This window comes from Amblyomma mixtum, chromosome 8 (genome assembly GCF_055824585.1).
Source record: "Amblyomma mixtum isolate Tamu chromosome 8, ASM5582458v1, whole genome shotgun sequence".
Taxonomy (NCBI): Eukaryota; Metazoa; Arthropoda; class Arachnida; order Ixodida; family Ixodidae; genus Amblyomma; species Amblyomma mixtum.
In genome coordinates, this window is record NC_143019.1 from 90,417,478 (window position 1) to 90,431,764 (window position 14,287).

Consider the following 14,287-nt stretch of genomic DNA (forward strand, 5'->3'; position numbering starts at 1 on the left):
AGTCGCTTTGGAAGGCTCAACAACATCAACCAAACCCAAGTAATTTTGTAAAGCTGTCTAAGTCTGCATGAATTAACTTTGATACGAAAGCTTGGAGGAAGCATTTTAAGTGTATGTAGAACCTTCATGGCACAAAGCTAGTGGGTCACTTAGCGCGTTCATCACATGTCTTCCATATATAGCAACACTAACTTCCATGCCATTCGAGGACCACTCGTGTGGTTTTCTGAGCTATCTCCCGCCAACGACGTGAGCACATGACGACGAGCCACTTCAGAGCCCGGCGCGCCTGACTTTCCGGTTTATGAACTGCTTTCTGTTCCTCGCCGATACTCGTGTCTTTCCCCTCAGTATAGAGAGAAAAAAAGAAGAAGAAGAAAAAACACCACGCCACGCGCTATATCTTCCCGCACTTGAAGCTCGCGCCGGACGTCTGGAAGGCGTCTTGCTTGCCCCACTCTAACGCTCTCTCCTTCTCCCACCCTCTCTCAGTTCCTGTGTGTTGTCATCCGCTTGCCGTACGAGAAGCAGCGCCCTCGTCGACGACGCCTACCGCCAACTCACCCGCTGCAGCTGACACATCGCCTTCGAACACCCTACGGTGAGTTCCGATCAAACTTATCAAGCGCGAACGAGTATACGGATCCAACACGACGTTCGGGAATCCGTGTTCACCGTGTGTAGCACCCGACAATGCATATTTAGAGGCGTATACTTGGAAAACGGCGACGTTGCGATCGTGCACCTCGTACTCGGTCGAACTTCACGTCTCGCATTTCTACTTCCTCTCTATGGCTGAGGCGGCTCAAGGCGCAGCCTCCGCTTTTTATTATTCTTCATCTAATCCAATTACACAGTGTTTCGAGGCGAGACTCATATACGTTCATACTTTACGCTATTCTAAACTTCAGAGTTTGACGGCACATGAAAAGCGGATTCTTCAGCCCTGGTAGGGCTCGACGCTAAGCGCCAACTTCCCTAGATTTCCCTAGACGCGGGAGATTCAACGTGAGCAATGTTCTAACTGACAGATTCTTTTTCTGAATGATTCTATACCCGTTATTTTCATTCTCAGCGTTAGAGGTTGCCAGATATATGAGGCGAAGAGGCTTCACTTGCCAGGTTAGAGTTCTAACACCAGTGCACGGAAGTGCAGCCCGCAAGGCAACTTTATTGTAGCAACGTTGTGCAGTGAACAGTGCGCGTGTTTGTAGTCTGGAAGAGATCCGGGTGCTTCATGTGCACATTCTGGCGAAGCGAACTCGTGAATATACGTGGGGGCGGTATGCTAGTACTGACTGCTTCTATGTGGACGCGTTTAAGTTGTGTAAAAACCGTAGCACTTTGTGGGGTCCCGCTGCACTTAGTGTACCATTGACATCTCCTGTGTACCTGCACGAGAAATTCAGATTTGAGGTAGACGCCAAACTGGGCTCTCCAGCCTAATGACAAATCCCATTCCCGTTGTACTCCAGATCGATGCTCTACGCGAGCTGGAGCCTCGGGCGGTGATTTCTTTGCCTGAATCTCTATTATTCAACGAAGCGAATTTCTGAGAAAATGGATGGGGTACCATCACAACGTAGGTAATTATTTGTAAAGTGAACGATTAGACCTTCCTGCCAGAAATACTGCTTATGACTGTCTCTGAACGCAAGAACTCATTTCTTAAAATCCGCAGTTTCTTCCTGACATGTTGACCTTTTCATCATAACGCAACAGACACTTCGTGTTCCTTTGTGCAGAAGGTACAGCTATGCCAAACTGCCTCATCTCACCCCTTCTGAGAGCACACAGTTGGATCGCGCGAGTCCAGTAGGACAGCGAAAAAGACGGACGAGTACAAAACATCGCCAGTCGAGCGCGCAAAGTGATCTCGTGATGAAACTGATTTTTTCGTTGCCACAAACATATAATAACCATTAATATGCCGCCGCCCACACAGCAAGTCTTAAGTCGTACCATCCTTACTATAATATCAGATGCCGCCAACCTCGACAGCTACCAGGAATGACTTAAAAGTAGCCAGTAGCTTGCAAGCATTTATTACACCCCTCTAGGTGAGCAGAAGGCAAATATGGAGAGAAAAAAAGCCTAAAGAAGCTTGCCCTAACCCTGGCCGGGATTTGCAGTTGTTTGTGACTACCAAGCCATGGCTTCCCCGTTCGTGCTGGTGACGATCATCTTGGCGGCCTTCGTGTGTTGCGGAACGGCGCAAGGCACGCGGCTGGTAGGCGGCTGGGAAAAGAAGACCGTGGAAGGCAACGAGCTGTTCAAAGAGCTCGCCCACTTCGCGGTTGGCCAGCAGGTCGGCGACAGAGAGTTCTTTGACACGGTGGTCGAGGTCACCGACGCTGAGACCCAGGTACGTTCCACTGAGCGGACACTAACGAATCACTATGGCGTGGGTGAATTTCTATTGTGCATTCTGGGTGAGTTCAGCTAAGTCAGTATTTCTTTTTCAGCTAGGTCAGTAAAAGCTGGGTTTTTTATTTATTTGTGTATTCAAGGTACCTACAGCGCCTTGAGAGGCATTATTGTAGGGGGGGGGGGGGGGGGGGTAAGGACATCAACAGTAAAATTCAATACAGCACAAGAGAACAAAACAGAAAGAAAAGATACAGAAAAATGTTAAGAACTTCCAAAAAGATAAAAGCATTCTGATTTCATCCGAGACGCAGAACCAACACTGATAACAAGATAATCAGATTATCGCATGGTTAATTGCGGCCTGGAAATTCTCGCTCTCAAACACTACATCAGGCAGCAGGTTCCAGTCACTCATTGTGTTGAAAAAAAAAATGAATATTTAAATGTATTAATCCGGCAGTTATACCCTCTAATTTTCACGGTATTGTACCTTCTATTCAAAACGTAGTGAGGTTGCCTTAAATAGAGGCTTTTATTAATTCCTGTTTTATTATTGTAAATGTCGTACAAAAACTTTATTCTAAAAACTTTTCTTCGGTGGGATAATAACTTCCAAACTTCTAACTTTTTTTTTGCTAGTGAGGGAAGCACGAACATCCATTCCGTTGTCCTACACGTTGTTCGTTGCGTGATATAACAATGTGTTGAGGATATTCACTGCAGCCCGTTTTCTCTACGGACCCTTTTAAAAAGCACGTTATCACTCCCGATGTGATAAGTACGTATGTGATGTGTGCTCTATATGTGTAATATAGAAAATTGTCTGGTTTTTTATTCATCACATGATTATTGTCTAACGTGAAGGTGCTGCCGCCAGACTTGCTTAATATAGAGCGTGGTCCAGCAAACATCAGTCATCCCTATGGGAAGAGTAGCATCCAAAGAAGTGAACACATACACAGCTTATCTCCGATGAATACTGCCACAATTCCAGCAGTCATATCAGGAAACAAAATAGTAGCGTCGCAGATCGGTGTAAGGATAACAAAGATGGATTGTAAACCGGTAATCTGTTCTAAAAAAATAGTGGACGATTTTGCGTGCTGCGGCCAAATGCGAATTTGGTGCGTTAGCACTTCAGTTTAGGTTCGAGGCTCGGTTTTCAAAGTCAAACAGGCTTCAAATAAAGATCGCCGAAATCGCACTTAAGCTCCGCCATAACATGTAGTGACGCTAATGGATTAATGCCCACATACGCAGAGTTGGTAACTCTGTAATCTATACTCATAGATCCCTTTGGTGTCCTCAAATCACTCCAGGCGCTGTGGTGCAGCAGTTCGGCGATGCGCTAGTGTCCTGAAATAGCACATGCTCTCATCGGTGGAGCTTGTGAGACCGAGGTTGCCCTTCCCGAGCAACCTCTCGCAACAAATCATTGATTGAACTGCCACCTGCAGTGGTGGGCAGTTTGCTCACACTCCCATGGGCAGGTTGTGATTAGGTCACAAGGTCACGAGACCTACTTGGCTGACCGGCCCTACAGTTCGGTGGGAATACAGACGGAGCTCACAGGCAAAGGCTAAGCGACTGAGTGGATGCTGTACTGCTACTGTACTAAAAACAAATTGTATACGAAATAAAAATTTACTCAGCAGAACTTAACTATCGCACTTAATTGGAGAAAACTATGCAAGAGCTCTTTGTTTCTAATTTCTTCACTGCTGTTGCTTTCGAGAGGACATATTAAAAAAAATAATGCTAACAAAGTTATTTCACTAGGTGGCCTGAGGGTGGCACGGGCTTGAAAGACATTAAGGAGTGTCCATAAAATAGGATTAAGTATGCTGTTTTGGTTTTGCATGTGGCATATGTAATAAGGAAATATTTTCTTACTTTTCGATTTCTTTGCGCAGTTAATCTAAACCTCTTGATTTGTGACTTCTTTAACCTACTTTTTTTTTACTCGCCATCATTGTGAGCTTCCCGCGTGTTTTCACTGTGCTATTTTTGGCGTGCTCATTGCCGTAAACAATGGGGAAATTTATTGTCTGTATTTTTATGCGCGTTCAGATGCAAATGGGATGTACTATCGGGGACAAAAGTGATATACTACACGCGGCGGGAGCCGGAGCAACGGGAAAATGCGGCATTTTGGCGAGCTATAGAATGAAACATTGAAACGATACGAGCGACATGCCTGTTGATAATAAAGGTCATGCATTGGCTGTCTCGATACCAGATGCCGCCTGTAGATGGCGTTGCAACGCACTTTTCCGTTGCTCCGGCTCCCGCCGCGTGGAGTACACCACTTTTGTCCCGGATATACTTTGCCTGGACGTCCACATGCCAAATCACTGCATTGCTGCCAAAGGGGGGGTGCCCGGATGAGTGGGATTCAGTGCCCGGATGTTGGATCTCGATCTCGGCGTGACGTCACCACACTGCCGACAACGGGAGCTAAAATCATTTCATGCTTAATGGCCTTGTCACGCTGTCAAGCGGCAGCTTTTATTCCAGGGCCCCGGCATCATTTATACCACTATGCAAAATAAATTGAACTGCAATAAATTTAATTTTATACTTGTCGCTCGACCGCCCTGCAGAGTGAAGTGTTTTCTTAAGGGGCAGTATAAGGGGCAGATCTTGTAGCTGACAAAATTAATACATGCGAAGTTGCAATTCAGGATGACTTGATGTAGGCAAAAATTTCGAAATGCACTGTTATATGCGTAGGCTGCACCATGAAATAGTTCCTCTTCATTGTCGATTGTAAACTCAGTATGGTCACACAGATCATGAGTTAATATCGGAAGTGTAAACAGTCCAATAACAGAACAAGCTGCAATGCATCTCCACAGCGTGCAAGTGCGTTGTGCACGCTGGAACTGTAGTTAGTATATCAGGGCCAGAGACGGGAGCCGCGTCAGTGATTTGTAATTTGCAGATGGGAGCCTTCGGTTGGGTGGCCACGCCCATCAGCCACTCAAAAACTGCTTCCACGTGGGATAGGCTTTAAGAATTCGGCCTTTGATGTCCTGTAGATAACTGCAGCCTTGAAAGCAGGGACAGCCCTTAGGGAAAGTTGGTAACAGTTCTTAGAAAACATAGCACAAAAAGGACAGGGACGACACACAACTGGACAGGACAGTGCTGCTTATGGAGATGCAGTCATAGTGGGCCTTATCGCCTGCGATTAAGCTTTATCACATTGAGGCGCTCTTCACGCCATCCCGTATCAACCCCAACAGTTTGCCTTAGCTCCCTGCAATACCGTAACTATCACTTTATATTTTGCCTATCTTTGCGCGCCCTAACTTTGGCTAGTAGCAGCTTGTTTTGCGAGCTCTTTAAAGGAGACCTAAAAAGAACCGTTCTGCCAGTGTGGACATGAATTCTGATACAAATTCGAGACAATTTTTTTTCTTTGACACGAAGTTTATTCCTTCGTCTTCTATGCAGGCCATGAACTGTAGGGTTCTGTAGTGCTTGTTAGCCACGCCACTCTCACTGCCTTGAAAAATACGTGTGCGTACTGTACCTGAATGTAACGTGTGTATACCACGCTCATATAATTTAATGCTCGCTTGCAGTAGTCTTTCAGTTTTTTTGTTGTACCGAAAGCTCCCCCCTTGCCCTTTTCCGGCAGAGCGGCCGCCCGCAGCGGTCCTTGAAGTGAATCATAATTGCTGCGTTTTAACCTTCCTTCCCCTTACTTGTGGAGTGGTTACACGAGCGACGCGAAGAATCGTACGAAAGCAAACCTCCGTTAAGTTACAAAGGGCACTGAGAAGGGTAGAGGTGATTGCCTGTACACGGCGTTGGCGCCCCGTGTGTCTGGAAAAACAACGCTAATACGGTAATACGACGCACGTGTGCATGTACCAAGGCCGCGAGACGCCGACTGAGTAGGCGTGCCGTGTTTGCTGGGTGTCGTGCCTGCTAAAGGAAGATGAAGGGGTCGTAAATCTTTCACGCTTACATTTCCTCGCGGGTTTGCAAAAACAACCCCTATTATGTTGCTTTTCTTCATCTTGTACGCGGCTCTGCAAAAGAGACTTCCTCTTGCTCAGCACAGCTACCCATTCGCCAAAAAAAAATTACCTAGCTGACGGGATGCGAACTGCACGAGTATTGATAATATTGTGCGATCATTGACTGCTAGAGAAAGCGGTCGAGTTTCGAGCATTATTTTATAAAAAAAAAAAGCGGAATTATGCTGATATTTTTTTATAAGCAATGTAAATCACTTGTAAACAGTGTATAGAGTATGTATAATCATTGCACTCCTTTCCTGAAGAAAGCCTATTAAGTCTAAGGAGAAGTTCTTGTAGCCCATAAAACTTATGCTTGCGAAATTGGAAGAGTGGCCAAGAATGCTGAACTTCTTGACCATGGCCCGCTGTTCGAAGCTGGCCGTGGACTACAGCACCGAGCAACTCCTCGGTGGAGCGGCCGCCGCCACCTCGGAGTCGAAATTTCAGATGATCAGAATGGAATTGAATAGACAGAGCGGAAAATTTGAGTTCAGCATTGCGCAGGCGGCAAGCACAGCTGTTCTGTTTACTTTTTTTTTTTTTCAAAATACGTGCTTCAGGTTGCGCGCGGCAAGTGGCCTATAATCGTGTTTGCCTTGTTTGGGCCGAAACTGCAGGAGTAATCCTCCCGCAGGTAGCAGTCATAACCAGAACTTCAGCACGCACGCATTTAGTTAACGGGAAGTTGTTTATGAATGCAATTTTTTCCCATATTGTGATACTACACCATAACAACCGATATATCCTATGATCCTTATTCGGTACGCTTTCAGTTTTTACCTTTTATTTTAAAAACACGCTTTGTTGGTTTTCTAAGGTAGCCTTAACCACCGTAATACATAACTGCGGTTTTGAAATGACAGGCACAACACAGGAACGATACAAACACTGGTGCACAAACCATCAGTGATGCTCCCGTCATTCGAAAAGAGCAGTTATGTAAGGCCATGTTAACAACCAACCTCACCAATTTGAAACACTCTTCAACACTCGTGCGAGCGCAGAACAAATTTTAAAAGCGAGAATTTGCTACGTCTCGGAAAACTAAACCCTTGTCATTGACATGTTCATAACAGTGTCTTACAGTATTCCACAGTTGCCTGACGAAAGTTATGTCTAAGGTAGCTGAACTAATACGATAGCCACAAATTGTTTCCAGCTTAAGTTTTTTTTTTTCAATGTTTTATGTACCTCCTCTTCCGGCCCAGTCAGCAGGCGCCTACTGCGTTCTGACGTTGAAGGTTCGGGAAAAAACTTGGATGCCACCAGTCCGTGTTTAAGACGAGGTGCGTCTGAGTCGTATCTCGTAATTTACCCCGCAAACATCGCACTGCGCATGCGGTCGCCATGGTATATTTTATCCTTTCCTACTTGTCTGCCCTTGTTCAAATCTACCCAAGAGTTTTTTTTGTTGCAATGGTTGTTATTTCCGCAGCAGACATCCTACTTTTAGGCGACACACTTCAGGTGCTGTTCGCAGGACTTTTTTTGTACAACGTTCATGAAACGCATTTTCTGCCTCACTTGTGTTTTATCATCGGGTCTATGTTTGGACATAGAATGCTGCATCTCTACATCATTCTTACGCAGCTCGTATTGCGTTCTGCTGGAAATAGGAGCACACTGAATTTACTTGGCGATACTGATAAACAATGTGGTCTCTAACAAAATGAATTCAAAGTAGCCTGCTGCGAAAAGAAATATTAGGTGAAAAATAGACTGTATGGAGTGTAACATACTACATACATGTTTTACATTATCACACCGCGGTGTAAAATTCTGAAGTGCGTGTTCTGTAACCGCACTTAAAATTTCAATTTCCTTTTAGGCCGTCTGGTTATATCGGATATAGTTTACGGGTGTAGCACAACGCTTTCGAACTCTTTTTGTCTCTGTTCTCGCCTCTCTGCAGCTTGTGGCCGGTACAAACTACCGACTCACATTCAAGATTGCCGAGTCCACGTGCCGGGTGACCGAGACATACAGCAAGGAACTGTGCCGTCCCAAGACAGAAGAAGTAAGCACTGCTTCTATATTCTAGCTGCAATATCGCGAGGAAAGCTTTGGCGTCAACTAGAGTACGCACACTTCTTCCTAGCTTCTGTGCGTCGCTCTGACAGTTAGCTGCATGACAACTTTGGCCCCCTCAGCTCAACTTCATTCCTGAAACAAAATATACTGCCGCGTTCTCGACCATGTGAGCACACCTGACATTCATGCAGAATGGAGGGGAAAGTATTAAACACAAAGAAGACATTTCTTTGTTTCAGGGCACGTTTTACGCGTAGATTTATTTTGTGTCGAATCTTTCTTGGTCCTACCGCGGACCGAACGCCGAGCCCATTTGCCGTAATTGTGACGCGTATAATGAATGTGGACGCCTAGACTGACCCTTTGTGCGTGGTCCACGGCTTAGATCAAAGCTGTAAGTAAGCGGGCTCCGTTCATGCATGTGATTAAGGCAGCCGGAAAATACATTATCTGGTAATTCTCGCGCAGCTGACAAGCCGTGGTTCCTGAAACTCGCCTGTCGAAAGTCACATGCGACAGAAAGACCTATGATTGGTGCGGAGCGCAGGCGCAAATAAATCTCCACATGTTAGCCTCGTTGAGAACGAAGCGACCACTATACACGGCCCTGCGATGTCACTAAGACGCCGAAGGTGAGGGTAGCTTGGCAGCTACCAATTTTTCTTTTCGAATGCAGGCTGAAACACGTGGGCATTTTCTGTCAAAAATTCTCGAAGAGCGACCCGCTTCGCACGTATCGTGTCACGCGTCCAGTATCGGTTAAGTGGCGTTGGAATGGGGGCACGTTTCCTCACGTTTCCTGTGGTACAGGCGCCCAAATCTTTAGCTGGCGTGCGCGAGCGGCGACTTTTCTGAGCGTCAGCGCCATATGACGGAGCGAAGTTGGAAATAGGATGAGGCTAAGCGCATGCTCACAAAGCACGCTCGGCTGGGGCCGTCGTCTGCTAGGCTGTTCCTTCTTAAGGACGTCACCCCTTATTATCGCGTTTCGACGAGCAGGCAGCGTGAGTAGACGTATGGTTTTGCTCGCATTTTACGTTCCGAAGAACAGCGTTGTAGCAACCAAGCGAGGAAATGAAACTGAATGATATGCCGAACACGCCAAATCATGCGATAAGCCGGAGAACGTGGGTCGTTATCATTATGAATGGAGAACATGGATCATTATCGTTTTGAAAGGGTTTTCACTAGCTCAGGCAACAGTCTGCAAGTCTTATTCTTTTGTTTTCCTGATGAGGTAGCGAGGAGCATCTTCGATCCGACCTTCGTCCCACTAGGCACGTATGATTCTGTCCACTGATGTCCCAGCCACTCCAGTTGCTTTAGCATCTCCTTCTGTGATGAGCCGCCCAATGACATCCCTATAGTTCGGAGTCTTGTCGCTTGACATACACGGAGTGGCATCTTGATATCTGTTCCGAACTGCTGCGAGCACGGCTGCAGAGCAGCTTCATTTCAGTTTCACAGCGGCCTTTTAGTTTCGTCGCCACGCTGAAGCATAAAGCACGCAGAGTGTTGATAAGCGCCCTTCGTGCAGATAAAAAAAAGCTTTCGCTTCAGCAAGTAACACATGAACGATCCATGTTCTGATCGTTCATGTGTTCATGGATCGTTCATGGATCGTTCATGTGTTACTTGCTGAAGCGAAAGCTTTTTTTTTATCTGCACGAAGGGCGCTTATCAACACTCTGCGTGCTTTATGCTTCAGCGTGGCGACGAAACTAAAAGGCCGCTGTGAAACTGAAATGAAGCTGCTCTGCAGCCGTGCTCGCAGCAGTTCGGAACAGATATCAAGATGCCACTCCGTGTATGTCAAGCGACAAGACTCCGAACTATAGGGATGTCATTGGGCGGCTCATCACAGAAGGAGATGCTAAAGCAACTGGAGTGGCTGGGACTTCAGTGGACAGAATCATACGTGCCTAGTGGGACGAAGGTCGGATCGAAGATGCTCCTCGCTACCTCATCAGGAAAACAAAAGAAGAAGTCTTGCAGACTGTTTCCTGAGCTAGTGACAACCCTTTCAAAACGATAATGATCCATGTTCTCCATTCATAATGATAACGACCCATGTTCTCCGGCTTATCGCATGATTGGGCGTGTTCGGCATATCATTCAGTTTCATTTCCTCGCTTGGTTGCTACAACGCTGTTCTTCGGAACGTAAAATGCGAGCAAAACCATTCGTCTACTCACGCTGCCTGCTCGTCGAAGCGCGATAATAAGGGGTGACGTCCTTAAGAAGGAACAGCCTGGCAGACGACGGGCCCAGCCGAGCGTGCTTTGTGAGCATGCGCTTAGCCTCATCCTGTTTCCAACTTGGCCCCGTCATATGGTGCTGACGCACAGAAAAGTCGCCGCTCGCGCACGCCAGTTAAAGATTTGGGCGCCTGTACAAATACTTTGCCATTCTGCTGAATCCACAGGATGACCCTGATATCTATCAGTCGTGCCAGTGCGGCGTCTTTAAAATAATCGCCGACGGCCGAACATTGTTTGGGAAAGTAGATACGGTTGCTAATGGCACGACGGGAAGAAGTGACCGTTCCTACTTTGCCACTCATGGCCGGTGGACCCCCGATCTTTCCTTTGCTACAATAGAAGGTACAGCTAGGAAATATTGTTTCCAGTTCACTTGCGCGGCAGTAACGCCTCGTGTGCGATTGCTCCGGCAAGACCAAAGCATCGGTTCCAGTGATTTCTTATCGTGCAGACTGTACTTCAGACTTCACAATCGCGTTTTCGAGGTTGTAAAAATTGATATGGCTATCACTAACAGCCCGCTACAAACCCCTAGTTGCAATCGGGCGCCTATCGGTAATAGGTAAAATGTTAGCCATAACAATTTAGTTAATCACTATACTAGTTGAACATGACTAGTTTTTTAAATGAAGTTCCCCAGCTCTGGTCTTTCTGTGCCGCAAAACTCCTTCACCTCAAAAGCTCTGCTTTTAAAATTAAGAGGCGGGTTTCGTTGAAACAGCGCAGTAATTGCCACCAGTGTTGACGGGAAAAGAGGACATTTCTGGGACGAAAAATTCTTCACTCTATCTGAGCATTGTAGTTGGTTCCAGGCCTTCGATTTGGTGTTAGCTCGAATGGCGGAACATAATGGGCCGAATGCTACTTGTTGCTATTTGGCGGCGCACCAGTTTCAAAAATTTTAGGTGTACTAACAAGATCTTGATAATTTCTTCTAAATTTGGATGAATTATCAATAATAATAAAGAGCTAAACAGTTTTTTTTATCCCTTCATACTCGTAACTTGGTCATTTTGTGGTTAATTGGCGTCTCGACCTAGGCACTCGTAACTCATATCAAGGTTTGTTTGTCAGCAGATTTCTAATGCTATGATCTGAAACTGCTGGGTGGTGTAATTGTTCAGGCTTTCGCAGCAATTTTTGTGGCAGCATTGCTCGTATGTCAGTAAGCATGAACACCGTTTGGACAGGCCCGTAACGGTGGGAGAAAAGTCTATTGCATGGCCTGCTTAGAAATCTTTTTATAAGTGCGTTTCAAACATCACTCTAGACATATGATCGTAGTCAGTCAATAAACTACCGTTGCCTGTGTGGGCGATTCGGGTTAGGAGAAATCAAGTTTTTTATCAGGGGTGATTTTATCAATTGGAAAGCAGTGAATTTGTTAACAAAAAAAAACAGCAGGATCGGGGGCACTGGTATTAAAATATCATGGAAGTAGGTTATAACAAAGTGGGATTCAGATAAGTGGAGCCCTTGATTCACAATAAAATAAAAGATATCAAGTATAACTGCTTCATTCAAGTATCCTTGCATCTCAAGCTCTATAAGATAACAAATTTTGACATTATGGGGAGGGTCATGCACTAATAGGCAATGACTGAAATGGCACATTCATACATAGAAAAAGTAAAATCAGAAAATACGTTTCAGTGATCTGTACAACTTGCGGGGTGATGACTACATTTTTGCTTTCTCCCGTAAATAGGGATGAATATTTTTTTTTGAAGGAAGCAACGCCATTTTGTGCCCGGGTTGGCAAATCCATTCTGCGTTGCATAATCTATTTTCCTTCATTTTCTGCCGCAGGTGAAGGATACTTGTACTGCGGTCATCTATGATGTTCCTTGGCTGCAACAGCGCTCCGTCACCTCGTTCACCTGCAGCGGCACTGTTGCTTAACGTATAGGACGCAAATAATGTAGGTGTCGGGCCTCTACTTAGAAATTAAAAGCAAATTTGCACTGCCTATTTGCAATAAAAGCTGAAATAAATCTGAGAGGGATTTTTTTCTCGTTTCCATAACTTTTTCAGGTACTTTTTGTGCAATTGTGGACCTGACCTGAAGAATTTTTTTTCATGTTTACAAGACAAACGACAGGCTTCAATTTTCTAGCCGCAAACACCGGGATCTTCTTCATTCGAGTCACTGAAAAATTTTTAGAGTATTGCATTCCTTTTCCGCGTGCCGCCGACGCGCCGACTAGCTGATGCTGGTCACGTGACTTCGCGCTGCCATATCCCTTCCGAGCGCGCTGGCAGAATACATGCCTTGTGCGGGAGTTCCTTTTTTTTCAATTTGTTGGTGGACGCGTAAATGTAAGAAATTCCAATGCGTCATGCCTGGCTGGTGTGCCTTTGGGTTCAGCAACAGGTCCCAGTCAGGAGAAGCGTTTTTCTGCATTCCTGAAGGAGAAAATGATCGCGAATGGCGGTAACTAGGGCGGGAAAACTTCGTGCCATCAAAGAACACCCGCTTGTGCGAGGTAAGCTGGTTCACTTATATGGTTTAGTTTGGTTTATCGGGGTTTAACGTCCCAAAGCGACTGAGGCTATGTGAGACGTCGTAGTGAAGGGCTCCGGAAATTTAGACCACCTGGGGTTGTTGAACGTGCACTGCATATGTTATACATTCTGTTTGTTTAGCCTCAAAATAACGATGCCCATAATTGAAACAGATGTTTACATTTCAACGCAGTATGCCGCGCGCGCGCGGTAACCTACCGCGTCCTTTTTGCTTATGGCAATTTTGCGAAACCCACAAAATAAGAGAACTATGTATCCAGATGGTAACAGATCCCTCTGTATTTAGTTATGCAAAAATAAATACAGCGTGCGCGCCTGTGCTTGCATGTGCGCGCGAGTGTGCGACAGCTATTCTTCATTGTTGGCTTGGTATTGGGAATGCTGATATGCCTGAAATTTACCTGCACATTTTATCGGTTTATAGGTTCATGGGTGTTCAACGACCCGAAGTGCACTTTTTGAACATTATTTATTTTAGTTAACTGTTCTTGCACTTCCTAGCAGACTTGTAAGAGTGGCCGATGCCTTTTTGACTAGAATGACTGGCCAACTAGATTTGTTTTGTGTTCGCGACTATGTATCCTTTGAAAACACATCACTCCCTTAAAAAAATTATGGACAGAAAGTATTAGCGATTTCTTTTGCATTAATGCCTTATACTTGTATTTGTTCATGAAAGCAGAAACATTTCCTGGCGAGTGATTTTGAGAAGCCCAAGGTCGATGTTAAAGAGAAACTGAAATCGAATGCAATTCTAAGCATCTTTGCACTTCGAAAACCATAGACTCCACGGAAGGCACCTTATCCTCTCTCCTACTGGTTACCGGCAGGCCACACGGCCTTTTTTTGCTTTTCGCAGCCAGCCACTTGTAAACACCATTTCAGGTAGAAGACGAGGCGATCGAAACGAGGATGTGCGCCTTGCAATTTTCGCTGCGTCACTGAAACTGAGAAAATTGAGCATGCTCTAAGGAACGGCGGTAGCCTAAAATCAGTGAGGAGAAAACTGGGCATAGGTAAAAACCAGATGTATGCGCTAAAAGACAAACAGGGCAATGTCATCAG

General features: G+C 45.6%; 1 protein-coding gene across 1 annotated transcript; it reads left to right on the forward strand.

The window, feature by feature from the left end:
* Positions 1-437: 437 nt before the first annotated feature.
* Positions 438-12,695, forward strand: LOC149333463 (cystatin-2-like). Its single transcript, XM_089558688.1, has 4 exons — positions 438-601; positions 2,133-2,365; positions 8,317-8,421; positions 12,506-12,695. The coding sequence occupies exons 2-4, from the start codon at positions 2,153-2,155 to the stop codon at positions 12,596-12,598; spliced, it is 411 nt and encodes a 136-aa protein (XP_089414814.1). The 5' UTR covers positions 438-601; positions 2,133-2,152; the 3' UTR covers positions 12,599-12,695.
* The last annotated feature ends 1,592 nt before the right edge of the window (positions 12,696-14,287 follow it).